This window comes from Cervus elaphus, chromosome 29 (assembly GCF_910594005.1).
Source record: "Cervus elaphus chromosome 29, mCerEla1.1, whole genome shotgun sequence".
NCBI lineage: Eukaryota > Metazoa > Chordata > Mammalia > Artiodactyla > Cervidae > Cervus > Cervus elaphus.
Genome location: NC_057843.1, coordinates 57,725,270 through 57,745,010, shown reverse-complemented (window position 1 = coordinate 57,745,010; position 19,741 = coordinate 57,725,270). Strand labels below are relative to the sequence as shown.

General features: G+C 46.8%; 1 protein-coding gene across 3 annotated transcripts; it reads right to left on the bottom strand.

Annotated features, from left to right (window-relative positions):
* Positions 1 to 1,985: 1,985 nt before the first annotated feature.
* CLTA (clathrin light chain A) lies at positions 1,986 to 19,741 on the bottom strand. Of its 3 annotated transcripts, XM_043891337.1 has the most exons (7): positions 19,220 to 19,741; positions 14,547 to 14,584; positions 12,147 to 12,264; positions 7,621 to 7,732; positions 4,600 to 4,653; positions 3,397 to 3,432; positions 1,986 to 2,434 (listed from the first exon to the last, which is right to left on the bottom strand). In XM_043891337.1, exons 1-7 carry the CDS (start codon positions 19,419 to 19,421, stop codon positions 2,263 to 2,265), a joined length of 732 nt encoding a protein of 243 aa, XP_043747272.1. In that variant the 5' UTR covers positions 19,422 to 19,741; the 3' UTR covers positions 1,986 to 2,262. The 3 variants fall into 3 exon arrangements, with proteins under 3 accessions (XP_043747272.1, XP_043747273.1, XP_043747274.1); XM_043891338.1 differs by lacking the exon at positions 4,600 to 4,653; XM_043891339.1 differs by lacking the exons at positions 3,397 to 3,432; positions 4,600 to 4,653.

Below are 19,741 nucleotides of genomic sequence, written 5' to 3'. Positions count from 1 at the left end.
ATTTATTAGTTGTTATTAGTAACAGTTTTTTGGTGGAGTTTTTAAGAGTTTTTTGTATATAAAGTCATGTCATCTGCAAATAGTGGCAGTTTTATTTCTTCCTTTCCAATGTGGGTGTTTTTTATTTTTTCTTGCTCAAGTGCAGAAACTAAACGCTGAGCACTCAGTGAGTTCTTGGACCAACTCCTTCCTTTTTATGAAGCCCCATGTGGGTAATGCAGGCATTAGAGACAATTCAGTTACCACTGCTGTGGAACAAACCACCTCAAAACTTAAGAGGCTTAAACAGTCATCATTTTCTCTCATGGTTTCTGTGGGTCAGGAATTTTGGAAAGGCTCTACCTGGCAATTCTGACTCAGGGCATCTGATGCGCTTGCAGTTAGGCAGTGGCTGGGGCTGGAATAGGGCTGGCCATGCGTCTCTCTTTGCTTGCAGTTTCAGGGTCTCTCCACATAGGCTGGTTTGGGCTTCCTCATAGCATGGCGGCCTCAGGGTGGTAGAGATTTTTACATGGCAGCTCAAGGACTATCAGCTTGTTTGTTCCAACAAACCAGCCGTAAACTGTCGCCCTAACAACCTAGCCTGGAAACATATAGCATTACTTCTGTCATATGATGCAGTCACCCCTCATTTGGACAAAGTCAGACTTGCCGTATCTACCTTCAGCACACCCATCCTACGTGAGATGCAAAACCAAGCCAGATGACACCATCAAGACATTATCAAAAGGTAAGCTGTCCCACGTAGAGAGGGTCATGGGAGCTCAGGGGAAAGGAAAGGCATCACGTAAGTGGCCTTTGAGCTAGTTCTTAAACCCGATTATGATCTTTTCAATGACGTTAGCAAGGCCTAGAAGCAACAAATGGTCGGCGAACAGCAGCAAGCAACTGCTTGACTGCCATCTCAGGTGGCTGAAGGGGAGGAAGAGCAATAAGACCAGAAATGCAGCCCAGACCAAGGAATGCCCAACGAAGTAGCTTGGCGAGGGGAAGATAGGCAAAAAAGTAAACATTCCTGTCCCTTTCAGACATAATTACCATAGAAGAGACGGTGGACTTTCTTGGCAATGGCAAGACCTAACCCTGCTCACCCACCTCCTGAGTGTTGCATTACAGGTGTTTAGATCAGTCTGCATCCTGGAACTAGTATCAGGTAACTCTAGCGGATTTCTGAAATACGGTTTTATTAGTCACTCGATCCATCACCTATAATGTGACAGGTTCTGAGAGCAAGTAGTGAATGTGTTGATGCCTGAAATGGAGTACAGTCTCCTACAGGTGCCTGTTATGTGGATCAGTGTGGTCCAGGATGTTCTGTGATGATGTAAATGTTCCACAGTCTGCCCTGTGCAACCCAAATGCATCCTAACTACATGTGGCCACAGCGCATATGAAAAGGAGCTTGGGCTAGAATTGTATTTTTAATTCTGACTGATTTAAATGGCCACTGTAGCTACTGTACTGGCCAGCAAGGTCTAGATGAAGGATCTGACAACAGGAATATGAGCAAAGTGCTAGGAATGGCACAGACCTCAGTGTGTGCTACAGGGATTCAGAGAAATAGGGCCAGGCATGCTCATGCCATCCTGACTCCGGTCTATGGGCTGAATCCAAAGAAGCAAGTGTCTCACTAGTTTCTATTGCCCAGGGAGAACCCTGCAGAAATACACTACCCAGGCTCCTACAGTCAGGGATAGTGACTGACAAGAGCCACTGGGGAGACGTCCAGGGTGGTGAAGGGACTCACAGCTCTGTCTTCAGTGGGCAGTGAGAGGTTAACCTTTAGCCAACCAGCTCCCCTTTCAAATGGAAATGTCCAGAGACTCCTACTACAGACAGTACAGACTCAGCTGTTTTAGTTCAAGGCAGGGTGGGCACCCAATGGCTGTGCCTCCGTAGCCCTGGAAAGGATAAAAGGAAATCCCTCACTGACCTCACTCCCAACTGCAGCACACCCTGAGATCAATAATGAAACTTCATGTTTATTTCTTGGAACAGAAATTTATTCTCAGAATAATGCACAAAAGCATAGGTTGAGGCTGCCGTTGGGAGGCCTCCCTCCCTTCCTCTGCCGCCACCTCCCCTCCTCCTTGAATGCCAGGGAGAACAGTTGAAGGAAACATGCAATCACAAACAATGATCAACTCTAAAGACAAAAGGTTTGGTCCAGAAGAACTCAACATAATTAATCCAGTTACCGTGAAGAGCTTCACTGAGTAGGATTAAGATGCTGCAGATGTAGTGTTTCCGCAGGGAGGCTCTTCAGTGCACCAGGGGGGCCTGCTTGAGGGAGATGAGGACAGAACGCATGCGGGAGACGTCTTTGGCCTGCTTGCTGGACTTGGGGTTAAAGTCACACAGCCGGGCCACCCGTTCCCACTCAGTGCCTGGGGACGACTCCTCAATGTCATTTACAAAGGCTTCTTCTGCTGCCCTGGAAGCAACAACAAAAGAGGCTGATTTAACGCAGACTCCCCACGTGAGCTACCTGGTGGCTACCTTGTTATGGAGACACGGCCTCTGTATGCCTGACCTAAAAGCATTCTGATTTTCCAAAGACTAACAGCCCTGGCCCAGGTCAAACTCAGGAGCAGACACATGGCCAGCTTTCCTAGGCACAGGGTGCCCGGACTGCTGTGTAAAATGTTGGAATACAGGTGTTTGGTTCAGGGCTCTCTCCCTCTCTGTTGACACAGAGAATTAAAGCAAGTCCTTAGCCAGCTACTCACTGCCTTCGTTAGCAAAGGCAAAGCAGCAGGCTGGCCAAGAACTTGAACAGCGGTTTATGTTGGCCTGTACTGAATTTCAAGTAAATTTAGAGACTTCGAAAGAAGCCCACAGGTCACTCTGCACAACAGCCTCTGGATTTACTCCAAAGGCTGGAGAGAAACAGGGCAGATCAAAAAGGAATTCAAGACCAAGCGCCCATGCTAGCAGGCACTAGAGACTAAAGCCATTCTAGGAGGGTTTGTCAGGACATTCTCCAGGTCAGCCAAAAGTTTTGCCGTTTTCCCTCCAGCCAGGTGCCGTGGGCCTCTCGGGACACTCTGGCAGGGGTGGGCACCCAGCAGCTGAGAGCCAGTCAGTGTGAGTTGCTTTTTGGTAGGATGCTCTTCCAACATTCGTTCACACCAAGGTCAGCCCATCCCCAGCTGGGAACTAACTGGTAGGAGCTACAGCCTAAAAGGACAGTGGTAAGAGGAGGGAAGACACACTATTTCATCTACTCCAACAGGCATCACGGGCAAAGCGAAAGCGATGGAGATGACTGGTCTGTGGGGACAGAGGGGTGGCACTCTCACAGGGATGGCCGTGGCAAACACCGCTGAAGCCCAGAGCCACTACAACACTCGACTTCATGGCACACACAGGGGCAGTGAGGAAGGTTTACTTAACTGTTCTAGGCTGTAGCAAGGATGGTTTATGTTTGTGCTTAAAGGTGAAGAGAAGAAAAACGAGAAAAACTTTAGGTCAGATACAGAAAATGAGAATGAGCTCAATGCAGATGGTCAGTAAGCTAGACACGCCCTTGCCACTCTGTACTCTGAGGGACGTGCAGCTGGCTTTGCTGGGCCACCCCACTGCCCAGCAAACCCAGACTCGACCTTTCTAGTCTCCATCTCTACTCCAGAGAGAATGTGCAAAGCAAACCCAACTCCACCTGTAAGTCCAGCATTTCACAAGTCTCATTGCAAACGCACCCAGGGGCCCAGGAAACGCAGCTCTATCTCCTAACTGGTTGACACGCTCAAGGTCGAGGCCCTAAAAGGCTCTGCAGACCTCAGCCTGTGGTCTACCCTTCCCACAAGTTCTTCTCTTCCTCCATTCCACCCTCACCTCCCTCATGTCAAAAGCTAGTAGGCTAGTCCTAAAAGGAGGAAACACACAATTGAGCAACACTGCTTTGATAACAGGAATTCTTAAAAACAAACTCTCCCAGAGAAGATGCAGTTTTCTTTGGGGGTAAAAGCCACCATGGCCTGTATCAGACAGCTTTGGCTATCTGGCTATCTTGACCTCAAAGCTGGGGGTCTCTCTCTGTCTCTCTATGTGGGGGACAGGACATCAGAAGCTGGCAACTAAACAACTCTTTCTGATATGAGGCCACAGAGAAACAACTGCAGACCCTAGAGGAGACAGCCCCCTCTGCTCTGACTCTTCTGCCCAGAGGGAGAGGCAACCAACCCCATGTTCTTCAAAGGAAGCGAGTGTGGAAAATGCTGCCCACACTGGCTCCTACCCCAGGACTTTCCCCTCCTCCTCCTGTTCCCACCTGGGGCAGGGTGACAGCAACAAGAGGTCAGAGTCCCCAGTTCCCAATCCCCAAACCTTCCCAGGTGAGATCACAAATGACCCACATTTTACAAGTGTTAGCTTCCTTCCCTCCAAAACCCCAAAATGAAAAATGGCAACCAGAGCTGCAGAGTTGTGATTCTGTGATAATGGAACATACCCCCAGCTTATCAACTCTTAGGCAGCCCCCACAGTGCCAATCTGAAATAATTTAAAAAGCAAAGCAACTTGTGACATAAAAGGAGCATTAACTCTAAACAAAAAGTAGGAATTAAAACAAGAAAAGGAATTAGTTTTGCAACATACACATAACCAATCACGTCAGCGAAGGGTTGTTTGTAGAAAGCTTCATCTGCCACCCTAGACAGCAAGAGGTCCAAAAGGCAGGCAAGCAGGCAGGAAAAAAGAGAGAACATTGAGAAGGAGAAACATCTCAAATCCACAGTAGAGGCACAAGTGCTCTGGGGAGCTGCTCCCAAGGCTCCATCCTAACCCAGCGAAGGTTCGAGCACTGAAACTCTGCAGGTGAGGCTCCCTGCTGGCCTTCCCCACAGGCTTCTCCAGACAGTGCTGTCAACCTCACCCCCAGGCCCTACCCCGGCAACGTGAGCCTCTCCTAAGTATCCGCTGAGGGGCTGAGCCCTCTGACAAGGCGTTGGGTCCGTTCTATCCTCAACCCCAGACAACCTAGGGACACTGAATGTCTCCCCGCCTTTTACAGATGACGTGTTAGGAAGGGAGGTCTCGCGATGAAGCAAACCTGTCCGGCAGAAAGTGGCAACGGGGGCAGCAGAGCTCACACCCGAGGCGGCCTGTCTCTCCCCTGTAGTTACTGCTGCTCCCCAGCCGGTCCCCGCTCGGGAAGCCACGCCCCTTCCTGCCAGCCTCAGGAGACATCCCTGGGCACCAGTGCTGCCAGACAGCAGGCACGCGAGGGCCCACAGCCGGCTTAATCTTGGATTATCCAACTACTGCTTCCCCACATCGACTGGCTGGGACCAATTTTCTATATTCTGGGGACACACAGTCATCTCAAAATGGCACCTTGAAGGAAAAAGCAGCTGGAGGCAAGGAATGAGAGACCTGCAGACAAGGGTCCTGGCTCCAGCCCCAGGGAACTGTGGGTCCCTGAACACGGCTGACCGTCCACTCAGCTCCTGCCAGATTTGACCGCTTTGACGATGTACAGCCCAGAAGCCAGCACCTCATCCCTCCTGAACTCTCACATTGGAACGGGTCAGAATGGGACCTCTGGGGCGAGGAGGGAGGGCGGTGAGCGGGGTGGAGTTGCTTACAGGGCAGGGGGCGGGCTCAATCCCTGGACTGGCCGGCCCCCCTCGCCCAGCAAGGGTGGACAGGGAACCTTCCGCAAGGAGTCTTACCCTGTCCTTCGCCTGGCGAGTTTGGGGCATAAGAGTGGGAGGGAGGTTTTTAAGGACAGTCACGACTGGTCATTAACCTAAGCTCACACATTTATTTGAAGAGAAATTCTAGTAATTTATTTTTAAACTCACACAGACTCTTCCTTTACTCTCATTTTGGTTTATACATAGGAGGTGCTTTGTGGAAATTTAAAGAAAGCAAAAAGAACAGCCTGATTGTAACTCCCAAGTGAGTCAGGAGAAAAGCAGAGTGGTTTGTGGGCACAAGGAGTGGGCGGGAAAGGGAAGGCAGGCCAGCTTGTAAACCCCCAATCCATTCAGTTTACACAAAGGCCTAACCTCATCAACTTCAGCTTGTGTTTGCCTCTACTGGGAGAGAGAAAGGTTTAATGAAGGACTGAGACACAAGAGTGTGTCAGGCTTCTACTCCTCTGCAGCCAGCTTGGGATGAAGGAGCTGCTGGTAACAGGACAGCACAGCCAGAACAAAGGGAAACCACACAGGCCAACTCAGGCACCCTCCCACCTGGACAGAGGGCCTGAGAGCAGCAATCCTTGGGCAAGGCAGAAAGGGACCCTGAACATGGAGGGTCAGCCAGGTTTTACCAAGTACTTAGAGCAGACCCAGCCTCAGGCAACTCGCTAGGGTGCATGGGGCCTCGAACGGTGTCTGAGCAAAGCACCCACCCTTCTTTCTTCAGAATCTGAACCTGCACCTGGGGGAAGTAATCTTGAATGAGCCCATGATAAAGGAACCTGGGCCCATCAGCTTCAGACTAACCACAACCTCTCAGCAGCAGCCCCTGTTACTGCTACTCTTAGCAACTCGACTCCAACCAGAGAGCAGCCCCACCGTATCTGCGAGAGAACTTCAAGGGGAACCTGATAGCTCGCCTGCAGAGTCCATGCCCCACAGGAAGGCGGCCAGGACCGAGGCTCAAGCCTGGCGCCCGAGGGAGTGACAGAACCAAGGGTGGCCCACGGGGGCAGGCGGTGAGGGCTGCCGCACGCCGGCCACCGCCGGGTGGAAACTGTCTGGGAGAGGTCAGCTCCCTCCTGTCTGCAAGATCTCCACCTAAGGGCTACCAGAGACAAGGGCACAGAGGTTCTTTCCCACGAAAGGGACAGACAGCCCCAGGCCGAATCTGCTCTCCCTCTGCACTGAAGTGAGCGCAGTGACGATGACCTGACAGCCGGCTCCAGGCCTGGCCGGGGAAGCAAGCCCACCGCCTGCACCCAGGCAAACGGCGCTGCCCCTGCCTCCCTCTCTGAGCTGCTTCCAAGTGCACTCCCAGCTCAGAGCATTTAAGACCACAGCTTCTGGTGGGGGTCATAGGAGAGTGGCTGTGTTTACTCCCTGCAACTACTCAACCTTCAGTGAGTGTGGAAATTCAGAAAAGAGCCTTTTTAAAAAGTCACCTCAAGATTTTCTTAGACATAGAAGATACGCACCCAGAGAACGCTTCATCCTAAAGTCACTGTGTGGGAACATCTTGGCCACCTGATGACAGAGCACGCGTCCCCAGGACTAGGCCCTTTGGGGAGCAGCCCTCAGAGATCTAAGCTCTATTCAGGGGAGGCGACATGACGGAGTCTGTAATCATCTCAAGTACTGAGATCCTGCAGTAGTGGTCAAAGCGGCCTTTCATTTCAGGGTTAGGTTTTTGGACATGCACTTGATCCATGAGATGGTACTGCCTTCTGCAGAATCATACCATTACAGGCGGCGCAGGCTAACCAAACTCTCACCTCAGAGCTAGACTCACTGCAACTAGGGTGGTGAAAAGACTGGCTGAGTGACTCTTATAAAGACCCGAAAGACTTGCAATTTTCACATATAGTTTTTAAACCTGCAAACACATTTCCCACTAGAAGAGGCGGCGGCTGAGAACCTACGCCGGCTGGTGGAGACGGACCTGGCTGTAGAAGACGCGGCGCAGACTGACCTGTTGTTGGCTTTCGTCTTCTGGAGCTGCTCGTCCTGCCGTGCGTACCACTCGTCCAGCTCCTTTATTGCTTTTTCTTTCCACTCCGCTTCCTGCTTCCGAGAATTGGCATCTTTAAGGGAAGGAAAAGAAGGACAACACAAATGAAGCAAAATGCAAATTGAAGTTCGCGTCATTCATTTGGGGCTTATTAGCCTCATGCTGTGTGCGGTGTAGGGTAGAAGGCGAACAGTAGGGAATAAAGATAAAATTCTGTTTTCCTCATTTGTATGTCCAGCTCTCTGCATCAGCAATTCTACTCAAGCAAGGTGTTTCAGCACAATTTATCCCAGTCCACCTACACCTTAGTGGATCACGAGTTTGGGGGTTTGAGTAGAAAGAGGTGGAGATACTGACTTAATTTTTAAAAAGGCTTTTGAGACACCAACTGGTAAGAAGCAACTACAGATGATTCTTTAAGAATGCTGCCAGGTCAGTGTGGACTCTGGCAGTTAGCGAATATGAATTGGATAATGTTCTAATAAAACCTCCTCACAAACTACATTCCACACCCCAAGTTGGATAATTAATGGTTTCGTGAACAGAAGGCAGCACCCTCTTCACCAGATGCACATTTATGGAGCAGGGCAGTATTAGAAAAACTACTAGAGGTACAGATGATTCCCGGACCAGGCAAGAGCAGAATATAGATGGAACTGAGGGGACCACAAAATATCTACTCCTGCTTAGACTGCAGAGTGAGTTTGTGGCAGAGCTAGGACAGAAGTAAAAGAGAAAAACTCCCAACGGGGAGAACTGTAGGGTGAGGTGAGGGATCGTTATTAATACTTTTCCAAAAGGTTCTAGATGAGAGAGAGCAAAAGCACACCTAGGCCTGCCACACTGGATTCTCAGCCATGAAGCTTCTCAGAACTAAGTATGAGTTTCCCTGACACTGAGCTAAAGACACACGTCAGTAAACGGGAGAGAGAAAGAAGTACAGGTCATCCTACTGCCACAGCTGACACCCGAAGTCATCCTAATACTTCACTTTAAGCACATTCTCAAGGATGTCCTCTCTGGCAGGTTATTTCATACACATCTCATTTAATTTTACAACAATCCCAAGAAAGCAAACTAGTCCCATATTCAGCAGTGAGAAAAACTACAGCTCAGCAAGTCTGAGGAACTATCCCCAAAGTAGTAAGTGGCCAAACCAAGATTCATAGCAAGATTTGACTCTAAAGCTCACACGTTCTTACTTCATTGTGCTGTCTCCAAAGGGAGGGATGAACAGGAGGCAGACCCAACAACAGTCACAACTGTGACCAGCAGATGGGCACCAGGGATCCAGACTAGAGTCTGGACAGTGGAGTCAGAGCCCAAAATGTAATGGGTGTCCTTGAGGAGAGCAGAAAGCAAACAACTTCTTGAAGGAAGAAATGATGCTTTCAGAGCAATTTTAGGGTCTTTTCAAGAAAGGTCTTGCAGTAACAACTGGCAGAACACTGTCTGTAACTACTAGAAATAGCCTTGTAGCAGCTAAAAAAATCCCCCAAAGTTTCCTATTATAAAGAACTTTTACCGTTTTCTAACTTATCAGAAGGTGACCAACCTAATGCTCAAGAGAATTATTTCACTCAAAATTTTCCACTGATAAGTATACCAGTAAGCTTCTAATGTGTGTTTGTCCATGGCATTAAGTGTATGTGGAGTGGAGGGTGCTGTGATGCAGGGAGAGATGCTGTGGGTCAATGGCACCCTGTGGACACGAAAATGAAAAAAATTTAAAATACAAGGTCTCCTTTTCAGGAGTTGTGAAATTATTTCCAAAAAATTAGTTTTGGATTGGGGAGTATTTTCCCTTCGTGTCATCTAATAATTTTTTTTTTTTTAAAAGGTTATATATCTTAAAATCAAAATACGGAAATTTATCTCTGAAAAAGTAGTCAAAAACTGTCCATTTGCACAGATTATGGTTAATGCATAAAATATTGTCTATAAACAATCTTCTTGCTTTTATAGATTTAAGAAGTGACACTGGAATAAGAATTTAGAATTCTTAAATGCTTAGCTTGATGGAACAAAGATCTAAGCTGTAATACCACCTCTTTCCATCTGGGAGGGAGAAGGTGGAGCAGGGTTCACTGACAGCTGTCTTCTCTGGCCATGCTCATTACTGTTCACAGGATATTTATTACTGGAAAACACTTCCCACAGCTAAGCTGAAAACCATGGATACTGCTTATCTATTTTTAGCATCTTGTACTTTCTCACAGTTCTTGCAAGGGAAAAGGTGAAACTGCAGAAACACCTAATTCATGGACCAACTTAATTCGATTCCATTGGAATATGAGGCCAAATATTTGACTTCCCTCAGGAAGGCATCTTAAGAAAACAACACTTGGTGGAATATTCCCAAAGAGCCCAAACTGTTAACTGAAAAAGAAAATAAAATTTTCCCACACACCAAAGTGTACTCTTCTCCATGTACAAGTCAACTTTGCTAAACTTTGGGGAAAGAGAAAAGATATATCTGAGTTCTGCAACACGAAAAAGATTCCAGTAGCAATAACAGTTGCTAAGTAAGTCTTGCCTCAAAGTCTACTCAGAAGAGATACTTGAAGAATAGCAAGGAGCAAGGCTGCCAGAACCATGAAGACCAATCTTCACCTTTTAAAACTATACTATCCAGTACAGTGACTACTAGCTTCATGTGGCTATTTAAATTTATTAAAATCAAATAAAATTTAAAATTCACTTTCTCAGTCATAGTAGTCACAAGCAGCTAGTGGTTACCATACAGAACAGCACTGATACAGAACATTCACATCATCAAAGAAACTACTATTGAATAATGCTGAGAGATTAAGTGTGCCCGCTGTTTGGAAAGCCACATAAATTACGCTGCAGAGACACTAATTGGCTGTATCATATGGGTCAAGTCCTTTCCTGTTTCTAGGTGCCAGTTACACCATCTGAGTCATGTTTTCACTAGTTCAGTCATTCTCAAGAAGGAATTATAATGCTGACACTGGTTACAGACGCATATTGCTATTTCTAGATGTACAATAAAATTATTTATGCATAAAGTATCTGGTGTCTATATCTGAATGGATCAGAAAAAAACTTATGTGTATATTCAGAACACACATATAAATGTGTGGGCATGTGAGTGGGCTTCCCTTGTGGCTCAGCTGGTAAAGAATCCGCCTGCAATGCAGGAGACCTGGGTTTGATCCCTGGGTTGGGAAGATCCCCTGGAGAAGGGAAAGCTACCCACTCCAGTATTCTGGCCTGGAGAATCCCAATAGTCCATGGGTTGCAGAGTCAGACACAATTGAGTGACTTTCACTTCACTTTCACATTCGTCTATAAAACATATACAGGATTTCCCTGGTGGTCCAGTGGTTAAGAATCCACCTTTCCATGCAGGAGACGTGTGTTCCATCCCTGGTTGGGGAATGAAAATTCCACATGCTGCAGGATAACTACGCCTGCGTGCCACAACTAAAACCTGCCACAGACAAATAAATATTTAAATACTGAAAATAAAAACAAACAAAAAACCTACACACACATACCTCATTTATACAAAGACAGCCCAATACGGCAGAATGTTCACGACTGAACCTCAAGGGAGGGGCACGTTTTACTCTGTGTTTGAAATTTTAATAAAAAGTTGAGAAGAGTACTCCACGGCTGACACCCCCTGCCCCATCACACCTTTTCGACACCCAGGGACAGATACCAAGTCTCCTGTAATCTCAACCAGCAGCCGGCGCTCCACGGAGAGGCCCGTCACCAGCGGCCAGGCTGACTGCAGACCTCGGGCTTCGCCCGCACGATGCTGTCAGCCGAGTGCAGTGCTGCTGAGACGGGCATGGATCCGGAAGCAGGGCAGACTCCAGCTGAATTCTGACGCTACCACTTTTAGCTGTCTGATTCAAAAACTTACTCTTCCTGTGATCCTTTTCCTCACCCATAAAAATGTAAGAACTCACAGGGATGTTAAGGTAAGAAGACCCAACTGTACATATTTCCTAACATTCCTCACATTTTCCTCTTAAGCATTACCTTAAATTCAGCCTTCAAATTGTCAATGGACTGTGCAGTCCCTCACATGGATATAACATCTTCAGGTTTATGAAGCACATTCACATATACCATCTCAGACTACCCTTGGGGTTGGTAGCACTGACCTTACTTCACAGATGAAGGGAACGGGCTCTAAGGTTTGAGCAACCAAGTGCGCGCAGCTAATAGCAGAGTTATGGTTCGGCCTGGGACCCAGCCTCTCACTCCAAGACTCCTTCCACAGCACCACTCTGCCCTCCAGAGAAGAGGGGATGCGCTTGTGACTCTCTGGGCTTGTAATGAAGCACCTCCATGTAGGTGGTGTTGTGACTTTCTCACTGTGAAAGATACCCTCCCCAAAACTGGACAAGGACATTACGGCTAATTCGAGTTAAAAATGGATAACAGCAGGGTCAAGGTCAACTATTCCACTGAAAACAGACACCCAAAGACAGAAAGGGATTCCTTACCAAGGGCTTCCAAGCGTTCTGTTTGCTCTTCTCTCCATTTTCGGATACTTTCAGGCTCTGACTGCAATCGATCCACTTGTGAAATAGCTGCGTAACTGTCTGTAGGCCCATTAGTCTCCTTAACAGAAAACACAGTTGTGCTCTATCAGTACCAAAACCTCCTCCCGGATATGCCCTTCACCCCAGTCAGAACCCCTGGTTACGGGCCACACTGACGGCTGCTCTAGATGCAAAGGAGCAACAGCAGCCTTACACGCCGGTAGGACGCTTTCAACGCCATGCACTCAAGCCTTACAATCCACAAGGGAGGCAGAGTAGTTGTTATCCGGCCACTAAACGAGTCATGAGTGGGAGACAGCAAAGTTGGGGGAGTGGGTAATGGACTTACTAGGAAAAAAGTATTATCAATTTTGCTTTCCTTACTTGACACAGAGGCTGTAACATCTTCAAAGTAACAAAGGTAAATACCCAGTACAGTAAGGCCTAGAACCTGACACTTCTGAGTGCTTATTATACAATTCAGGGAAAAGTTCACTTAATACCACCTAGTCAAAATACAGTGAATTCTAGGGAAAAGAGAGTCAAAAGAAAATGCATAGTATAGTCATACCAAGAAAAAGAAAAAAAGGCAGGCAAATGTGCATCACAGTGTACATGGCAGGGGGTAGGAGGGAGTGGGGGGGTCAGGGCTGACTCTTCCTTATAGTGGTTAAGACTGGGGAGCTAGTAAACAAATTGATTAAGATTCAAATGGAATCTAATCTTTAGAGAATTTTACCTACTGAACTAGGAATATTACCAGCTTAACCTCAGCAGACTATAAACAAAGATGGAAAGCAAACTATTTACAGTAGTATTTACTTATTATTAGCACCTTCCATATTTCAGCCACATAAACCTTTTATCTCCCAAACACCTTGCAAGGCAAATTTTTATTCCCATGGCACAGCTGGAGGATTAAACCGAGACCCAGGTAAATGACACGTCCAAATTCATAGCTAGTAAGAGACACAGTCAGGGCTGAACCCCATTCCATCTCCCTCTGAAGGCCAATCTCTAAACCAGGGTTTCGAAACTACAGCCAGCTCAGCCACCTGTTTCTATAATTAAATTTTATTGAAATAGAGCCATGCCCATTTATTTACATACTGTCTATGGATTTTTTCATGTTATAGCAACATAATAGTCTGACAGAGAACTTACGCACCACAAAGCTTAAAATGTTTACTATTAATATCGGTCCTTTCCAGAAAAAGTTAGTCCACCCTTAATTGGCTTAAACCAATTAAGACTAATCTCATCCTCCTTGACAGTTAACTAGTTAAGGCTGTGCAGAAGCCCAGGCAGAGGCAAAGCACCAAGCTATTTCCCTGGACTGCAGTGATTACTTCCATCTAGTCAAAAGGGAAACAGAGGACTTTTGTTGAGTGGTTGGGAGAAACCTCCATGCTGTTCTAGATGGTATGACACGCACATGTTGAGACCTGGAAGTGCCTGTAGTCATTCCGCCAACATGAAAGAGTATAAAACTGCAGTCAGCTGGCGGAGCCAGAATCCTAGAGGAACTGAGTTGGAACCCTGGTCTGAGGACCCCTGGCCTATCAGAGTCCTTCCGGTTATATGAAATAGTAAAGTCTCTGTATTTAAGCCCATGTCAGGTTGGGCTGGTGGGCTTCCCCGATGGCTCAGTGGTAAAGAAACTGCCTGCAATGCAGGAGACACAGGTTCAGTCCCTGAGTCAGGAAGATCCCCGGGAGAAGGAAATGGCAACCCACTTCAGTATTCTTGCCTGGAGAATCCCATGGACAGAGGACCCTGGCAGGGTACAGTCCATGGTTTCACAAGAGTTGGACACAACTTAGTAACTAAACAAGTTGGGCTGGTAACCAAAAGCTCAACAACACAGAGGGAAAATAATGGCAGTCATCACAAACACCAGCCACCCCTACCCTCACTATAATCTAAAAGCTAAGTGGTTCAAATGTCAGTCCTACCAGACTACCTTTGTTACTTGCAAACTCCTGGTTTCACCTCTGTATGCCTTGTGTGTAAATGGGAATCACAATAGCATAGATCCCTCAGGTTGCTGAGAATTAGAAGTTCAGTACAAACAGTGTTTGACACTGCACGGCACGCTGTCAGCCACGGTCGCCACTGCCGAACCATCATGATGAAGGGTCATTTCTTGAGAATAAAATTGGTAACGCCAGGGCCAGGCCAACCACATTTTAAAAGAATGCTCTAACAATGTCTCTTGGCAGGTAACATACCAGTTACTCATACACCCAGGAAAGTCAGAGGAGTGGCATCCTTTCTAGGTCAGTCAATTCAAATCACAGAGAAGGAAGACCCTCAACAATATCATTCAACATTATCCGAACTGTTGTACAGAGTCTGTACCTGATAGTATTCTCCATTCGTCACCCCATCAACAGCATCTGCAAGACATAAGATTTCAATCTGTCAGTGAGTGCTGGTCAAATGCTGGGCCAAAGGGTTACAAGGTATGACATAGTATTATGTGTTTTAAGTACTCTAAGTTACTAAACACTATCCCCTTGCGAGATACCAGATAGACAACTTTCTATTCAATGAAACCAAGATGTGCTTATACACAAATGACTTCACCAAAATGTGGACAAATCTGTCTAAAAGCTTTTCATGACTATCTTCTGGCTTACAGAGATAATACTTAGAAGCCTGGCAGAAGAGCCTCATAGAGCAAGTTTCTCTATGAAGTTTCTCTAGAAGAGCAACCTTCTCTATGAAGGTTCTAGAGAAGGAAAAGGTATGAAAGGGTTGCCTAGAATCCTTCACAGCAAGCAGAGATACACAGCTTCATGTTTCAACCAAGGTGTTTTCTTGGGGGTCAGGACTCTCCATCCTTTGGCTGGAGTAGGTTTGGCACCTGAGGGTCTATAGTTGAGACTTCTTGCTAATTCCTCTAGTTCTCTTGGAATTAGTCCAGAACAGTAAGATTTGGGCATATCAAAATAAAATCAGTGTTTTCAAGGATGCAAGTTACAAAAACTCAAAGTATATACAATCTGATCTTATTAGCACAATTAATTACTCATGAGCTAAATGAGAAAGTCCATCTCAGAAATACGAAAAATGTCTAAGACCTCAAGATTTTCAATCCATACAGTATAAAACAGAGGTCCACAGGCTGAAAATATTTTCTTTAAAATACAAAGTATTTAATCAGGAAATTCCACAAAATCAGGATTTCCAGTGCTTGTGTGTGTGTGTGCGCGCGCGCGTGTGTGTGTGTGTGGCGCGGGGGAGGGTGTGCAGACAAGCTGTGGCAATCCGGGGCCTACACTCCTTAAATGAAGGAGGCCTTATGTGCAGCTTGCTCTGGACAACCCGCCGGGCCCCACTGGCCCCGTTTTATGTTTTTAACCCGTTCTGTGTGTCACTAAGTCAAGGTACCTGGTTGGTCCAATAACCATGCGTTTCTAACCCATGCCCTGACCCAACAGCTCTCACTGAGGGCCTGTGCAGGGCCGCAGAGCAGCCCTTCAGAGTGGCCGCTCTGCCTTCCCTTGAAAGCTTCAATACAGGCACCATAAAAATGCAGTGTCCACGTACATATTCTACATACTCTTTATCTGCTGGCTGACTTATCTTTACTGCCTACTATGCAGGACTTCTAATATTCTGTCCACCTGTATTCAAACTACCATGACTCTGTTATTGGGTGAGAGAGAAGAGATGCACCTAAAAGATACAAGAACCCAAGCAGTAAAAGGAATGCAGAGAGCTAGTGTGAGCCGCCATCACAAGGCCCTCAGGAACATCAGAGCTTTTCTGCGCAGCCAGAGGCAAGGTGCCCTCAGCCACATTCTTTCCTTTGAACAGGCAGAGACTGCAAACCACTCCTCCAGTCTTCTTGGTTTCTAACTATAATAATTAAATCCAGCTTAACTGCCTATTTTCCAAATCAACTTCATTCTCTTGCTTCTCCCAATTACCCTATGCTTGGCTTTGGGAGTACTGAAAACTTTCATTTCCCCACTTTAAAAAAAAAGGAAAATGGAGACAAAAGAAAAGGCCACATAATTTCATTACTCAGCCTACTGGTTTCTATTTTTTTTTTTAGTTTATCTAATGCATATACATAAAATTTCTTTGAGCAAAATTAGACTCCTATAACAGATGGTTTTAGTAATCCATTTATCTATATCACTAAATTCTCAACTTTTTAAGTATGAAAACACCCACTATTTATTGCTTCCAATGTGCCAGGCACAATGTTAATTAAACACTTTCTATACATTAAGTTTTAATCCTCACAACAAATCTCTAAGTATCAGTAATTCACAAATGACCTTAAAATATGTGTATGGCTGGTTCCTTGAGAGGTAAGTAAAGTGTTCTTGAAGGAGCAGGTAACTGGTGACAATGTTTCCCCTCTTCAATTTACTTTTGAGTTAGAGCATATTTTAAAATTTTTGCTAAGGTGACAGCAGGAAAAAAACATTAGGGTGCCCTTGTGCCAAACTTCTATCCTGAGGAAATCACTTGACATTTGAATTTCTTCTTTACTAAACTGCCTGAGTTTTGCCCATTTTTCTGCTATCTTTTGATCTCTAAGTATTCTTTCTGTATTAATTATTTGTTCTCCCACATTATAAATATTTTCCCAATTATCTTTTTGTATCATTTATAATAGTTAATACCTACTTAACTTGTATGAGACATTATCAGGCTTTTTTTCCTTTAGGAGTTCTCTATCTCTTCTTATGATGAAGGCCTTTCCTACTCTTAGGAAAATAAAAAGGTACTTACTTTTCTTCTAGTACTTAAAAAAAAAAAAAGCCCCTCTTCCATGCACTTGGGAGTTTATTTTTGTATAAAATTTATAAAGCAAAGTAACTGTAAATCTTCAAGCCTCAATGGCTAGTTCAGCCAGGCCTACTTTCTGGTTAATATATTATAGTTAACATAACAATTACCCAGTTAATATATTCCAACCCAGGGCCACTGGCAGTAGGAGAGACTTTGATCACTACTCCAGACACAACAATTCTCATCCCATAGCTCCAAGTCACATGCTGCTTGTCCTTTAGGTCTGAAGACTCACCCAACACTGGCAAGTCCTTTGAGCTTTCGTTAGTTACTCTTCTACTGTACTTACTAACATTCAACTGACTCAAATGAAAGGCCTGTCTGTTGCTATAGAAACATGCAAAAGAAAGGCCACCCCAGAGCCTTCATTCATTACGAAACTTTCTAGGGACCTCAGACAGAAACAAGGGGCAGAATAAGTTTCCAGAGATGAAAGACTATCCCAAACCCACTTCAACTTTCATATTCCCCAACCACTGGAAGTCAGGCAGACCTGAGTCTGAATTCCTATGGAGTCATGTATTAGCTTACCACTTTCTGAACACTGCTTCATTTCCACAGAGATCAATTCTCACCTGAAACAGGATGACACCACCACTCTACCTGCAGAGTTACCGCATGGATCTGAAAGGACAGGGCGCCTGGGCCACCGCAGAAGTGCAGTATCACTAAGAATCATGCCTGCAATTTCCCTGAACTTTCCTCCACCACTGCTACTGAGAAAATCACTCTCCTTAAATTTACGAGCCTCTCTTACCGTGAGTGCCTCACTGCCTTACTCTCTCAGCAGCTCCTTGATCGCTCCTCTTCTCCTCCTCCATCCTTAGCCCTCACGATTGAGGGCTTTTCCTCAGCTCTAGACTCTGCCTTTTCCTGACCATTTGCTCTTCCTCAGTATCCAGGAGCCACTTCACTCAGCCTGTTACCTCCTACCTCTAAACTTAGGTTCTTCTCCTCATCTGCGAACAACTGAGGGCAGCATCCAAGGCTCAAGCCTAGCCCCTCCTTCATGGAAGTTTTCCCCAAGTCTGCGGGAGTTTGGATATGTTCCTCTTTCCTCAGGCTCTGCAGTGCCTCCTGCCTGTATAGCTCTGCACATTAAATACAGAGTTCCCTCTTAAAATGTTTCCTCAGTGCACCCCAAAGCCTAGCAGCTTTCTAACACCCTTCTCAGCCCACTCCCAAGGAATAATGTGTATACACATTATAATAATGTGTATAGTAATAACATACTAGGTTCTGTGTGTAAGCACTTTACAGATGCTCTCCAATATAATCCAACCCTGTGTGGTGTTTATCTGCACCTTTTACAAAGAAGAAAACTGAGGCAGGGCAGTAGCAGTGGTTATCTAAGTTGTGTGAGACCACAAAGCTAAACTCACCCTCAAGCAGTCTAGGCCAACACAGAATCTTAACCACTAGAGACAGAGAGAGAAAGAGCGAGAGAGAGAGGAGGAAAACGAGAGAAAAAGAAAACATGTCCAACTAGAGCTCTAATCCCTAAGGGAAGTGCTGACCACTGCACTGTTCTGGTTTTTTTTTTCCTGACCACTGCACTATTACCAACCTCAACTACACTGTCAAGAGATCTGGCTTTAAGCCTCCGAATGCTTAGTTCACTAAGAAAGTCCTTCCTAGGAACTAGGTCAGCAATCACCCCTTCCTTCCCTTTGCTGAAAGCTTGATGACCAAGGGATCCGCGTGTCCAATTATACTCTTTCCCTTTTACCTCTCCAAACTGCCATCGCCAAGATCTGCCATTCTATCCAGGACCTCTGCAGCTGACGTTTTTGCACATTCCTATGTACATACTGTGAGCCTGCCCGCCTTCCTACTAACTGGTCTGTGTAGGCTCAGATTTGCCTTAAGTCTGGCCCAACTGCGCCAATGCGGCTGCGCCTCTGAGGCCAGGCTCAAGGCACAGCAACTGCTCAAGGAAAAGTTCCTGAACTGAATGGGCTTCCTCTGGCTCCTAAGCTTGTCATCCCGTTTTCTTGGCTTCTTCGGCCCGTCCGTGCCCAAGAGCGCTCAAACACACTTTGCGGACCGACTAGGCCTGCCGAGCCTGGGTTTCCGCATGACTGAGCCGGGGGCTCGTTCCCTCTTCGCACTCCTCAACCTCCCGGACGGAGAGGCACAAGAGTTACACAGAGCTCTCAGACCCACTGTGCGCCGAGTTTCCGGGGCAGCGCTTCCGCCCGGAAAGCACCCGCACTCACCTGGAACCCCCGGCGGCTCGCCGTGAGGCTGGGGTCCGGGGGCGCCGCCGTCCAGGATGGCGAAGGCCTCGTCGTTCTCGATGCCCGCAATCTCGCTCTCCTGCTGCGCCAAGAAGGCCGCGGCAGGGTCCTCTTCGCCGGCCACTCCGTTCCCCAGGGCGGAACCGCCAGCGGGGACGCCGAACGGATCTAACTCAGCCATGGCGGGAAGTTCGACGGCACCGACTTTCAGAGAAACACCAACCGAACAGCAGACACGGCGTCCGGCAGCGGCCGCTGTGCTTGCGCCTGCTATCAGACACAAGCTGGATGAGGGAGAAGGCGGAAGCGGAAACCCGGCCCCAATATCCGGCCGGTCCAGGCGGTGTTGGAGAGCCGAAAAGGTAATAACCAATCAGAGGGCAGAAGTAGCTCCAGAGTTAACCAATCAGCAAGAGGAGAGGCGGGCCCCGAGTAAAACTCGTGACTCGGGAAGCACCTGCGTGGAGGGTGCTGAGCCGAACCAGCACTGGGCAGGCGGAA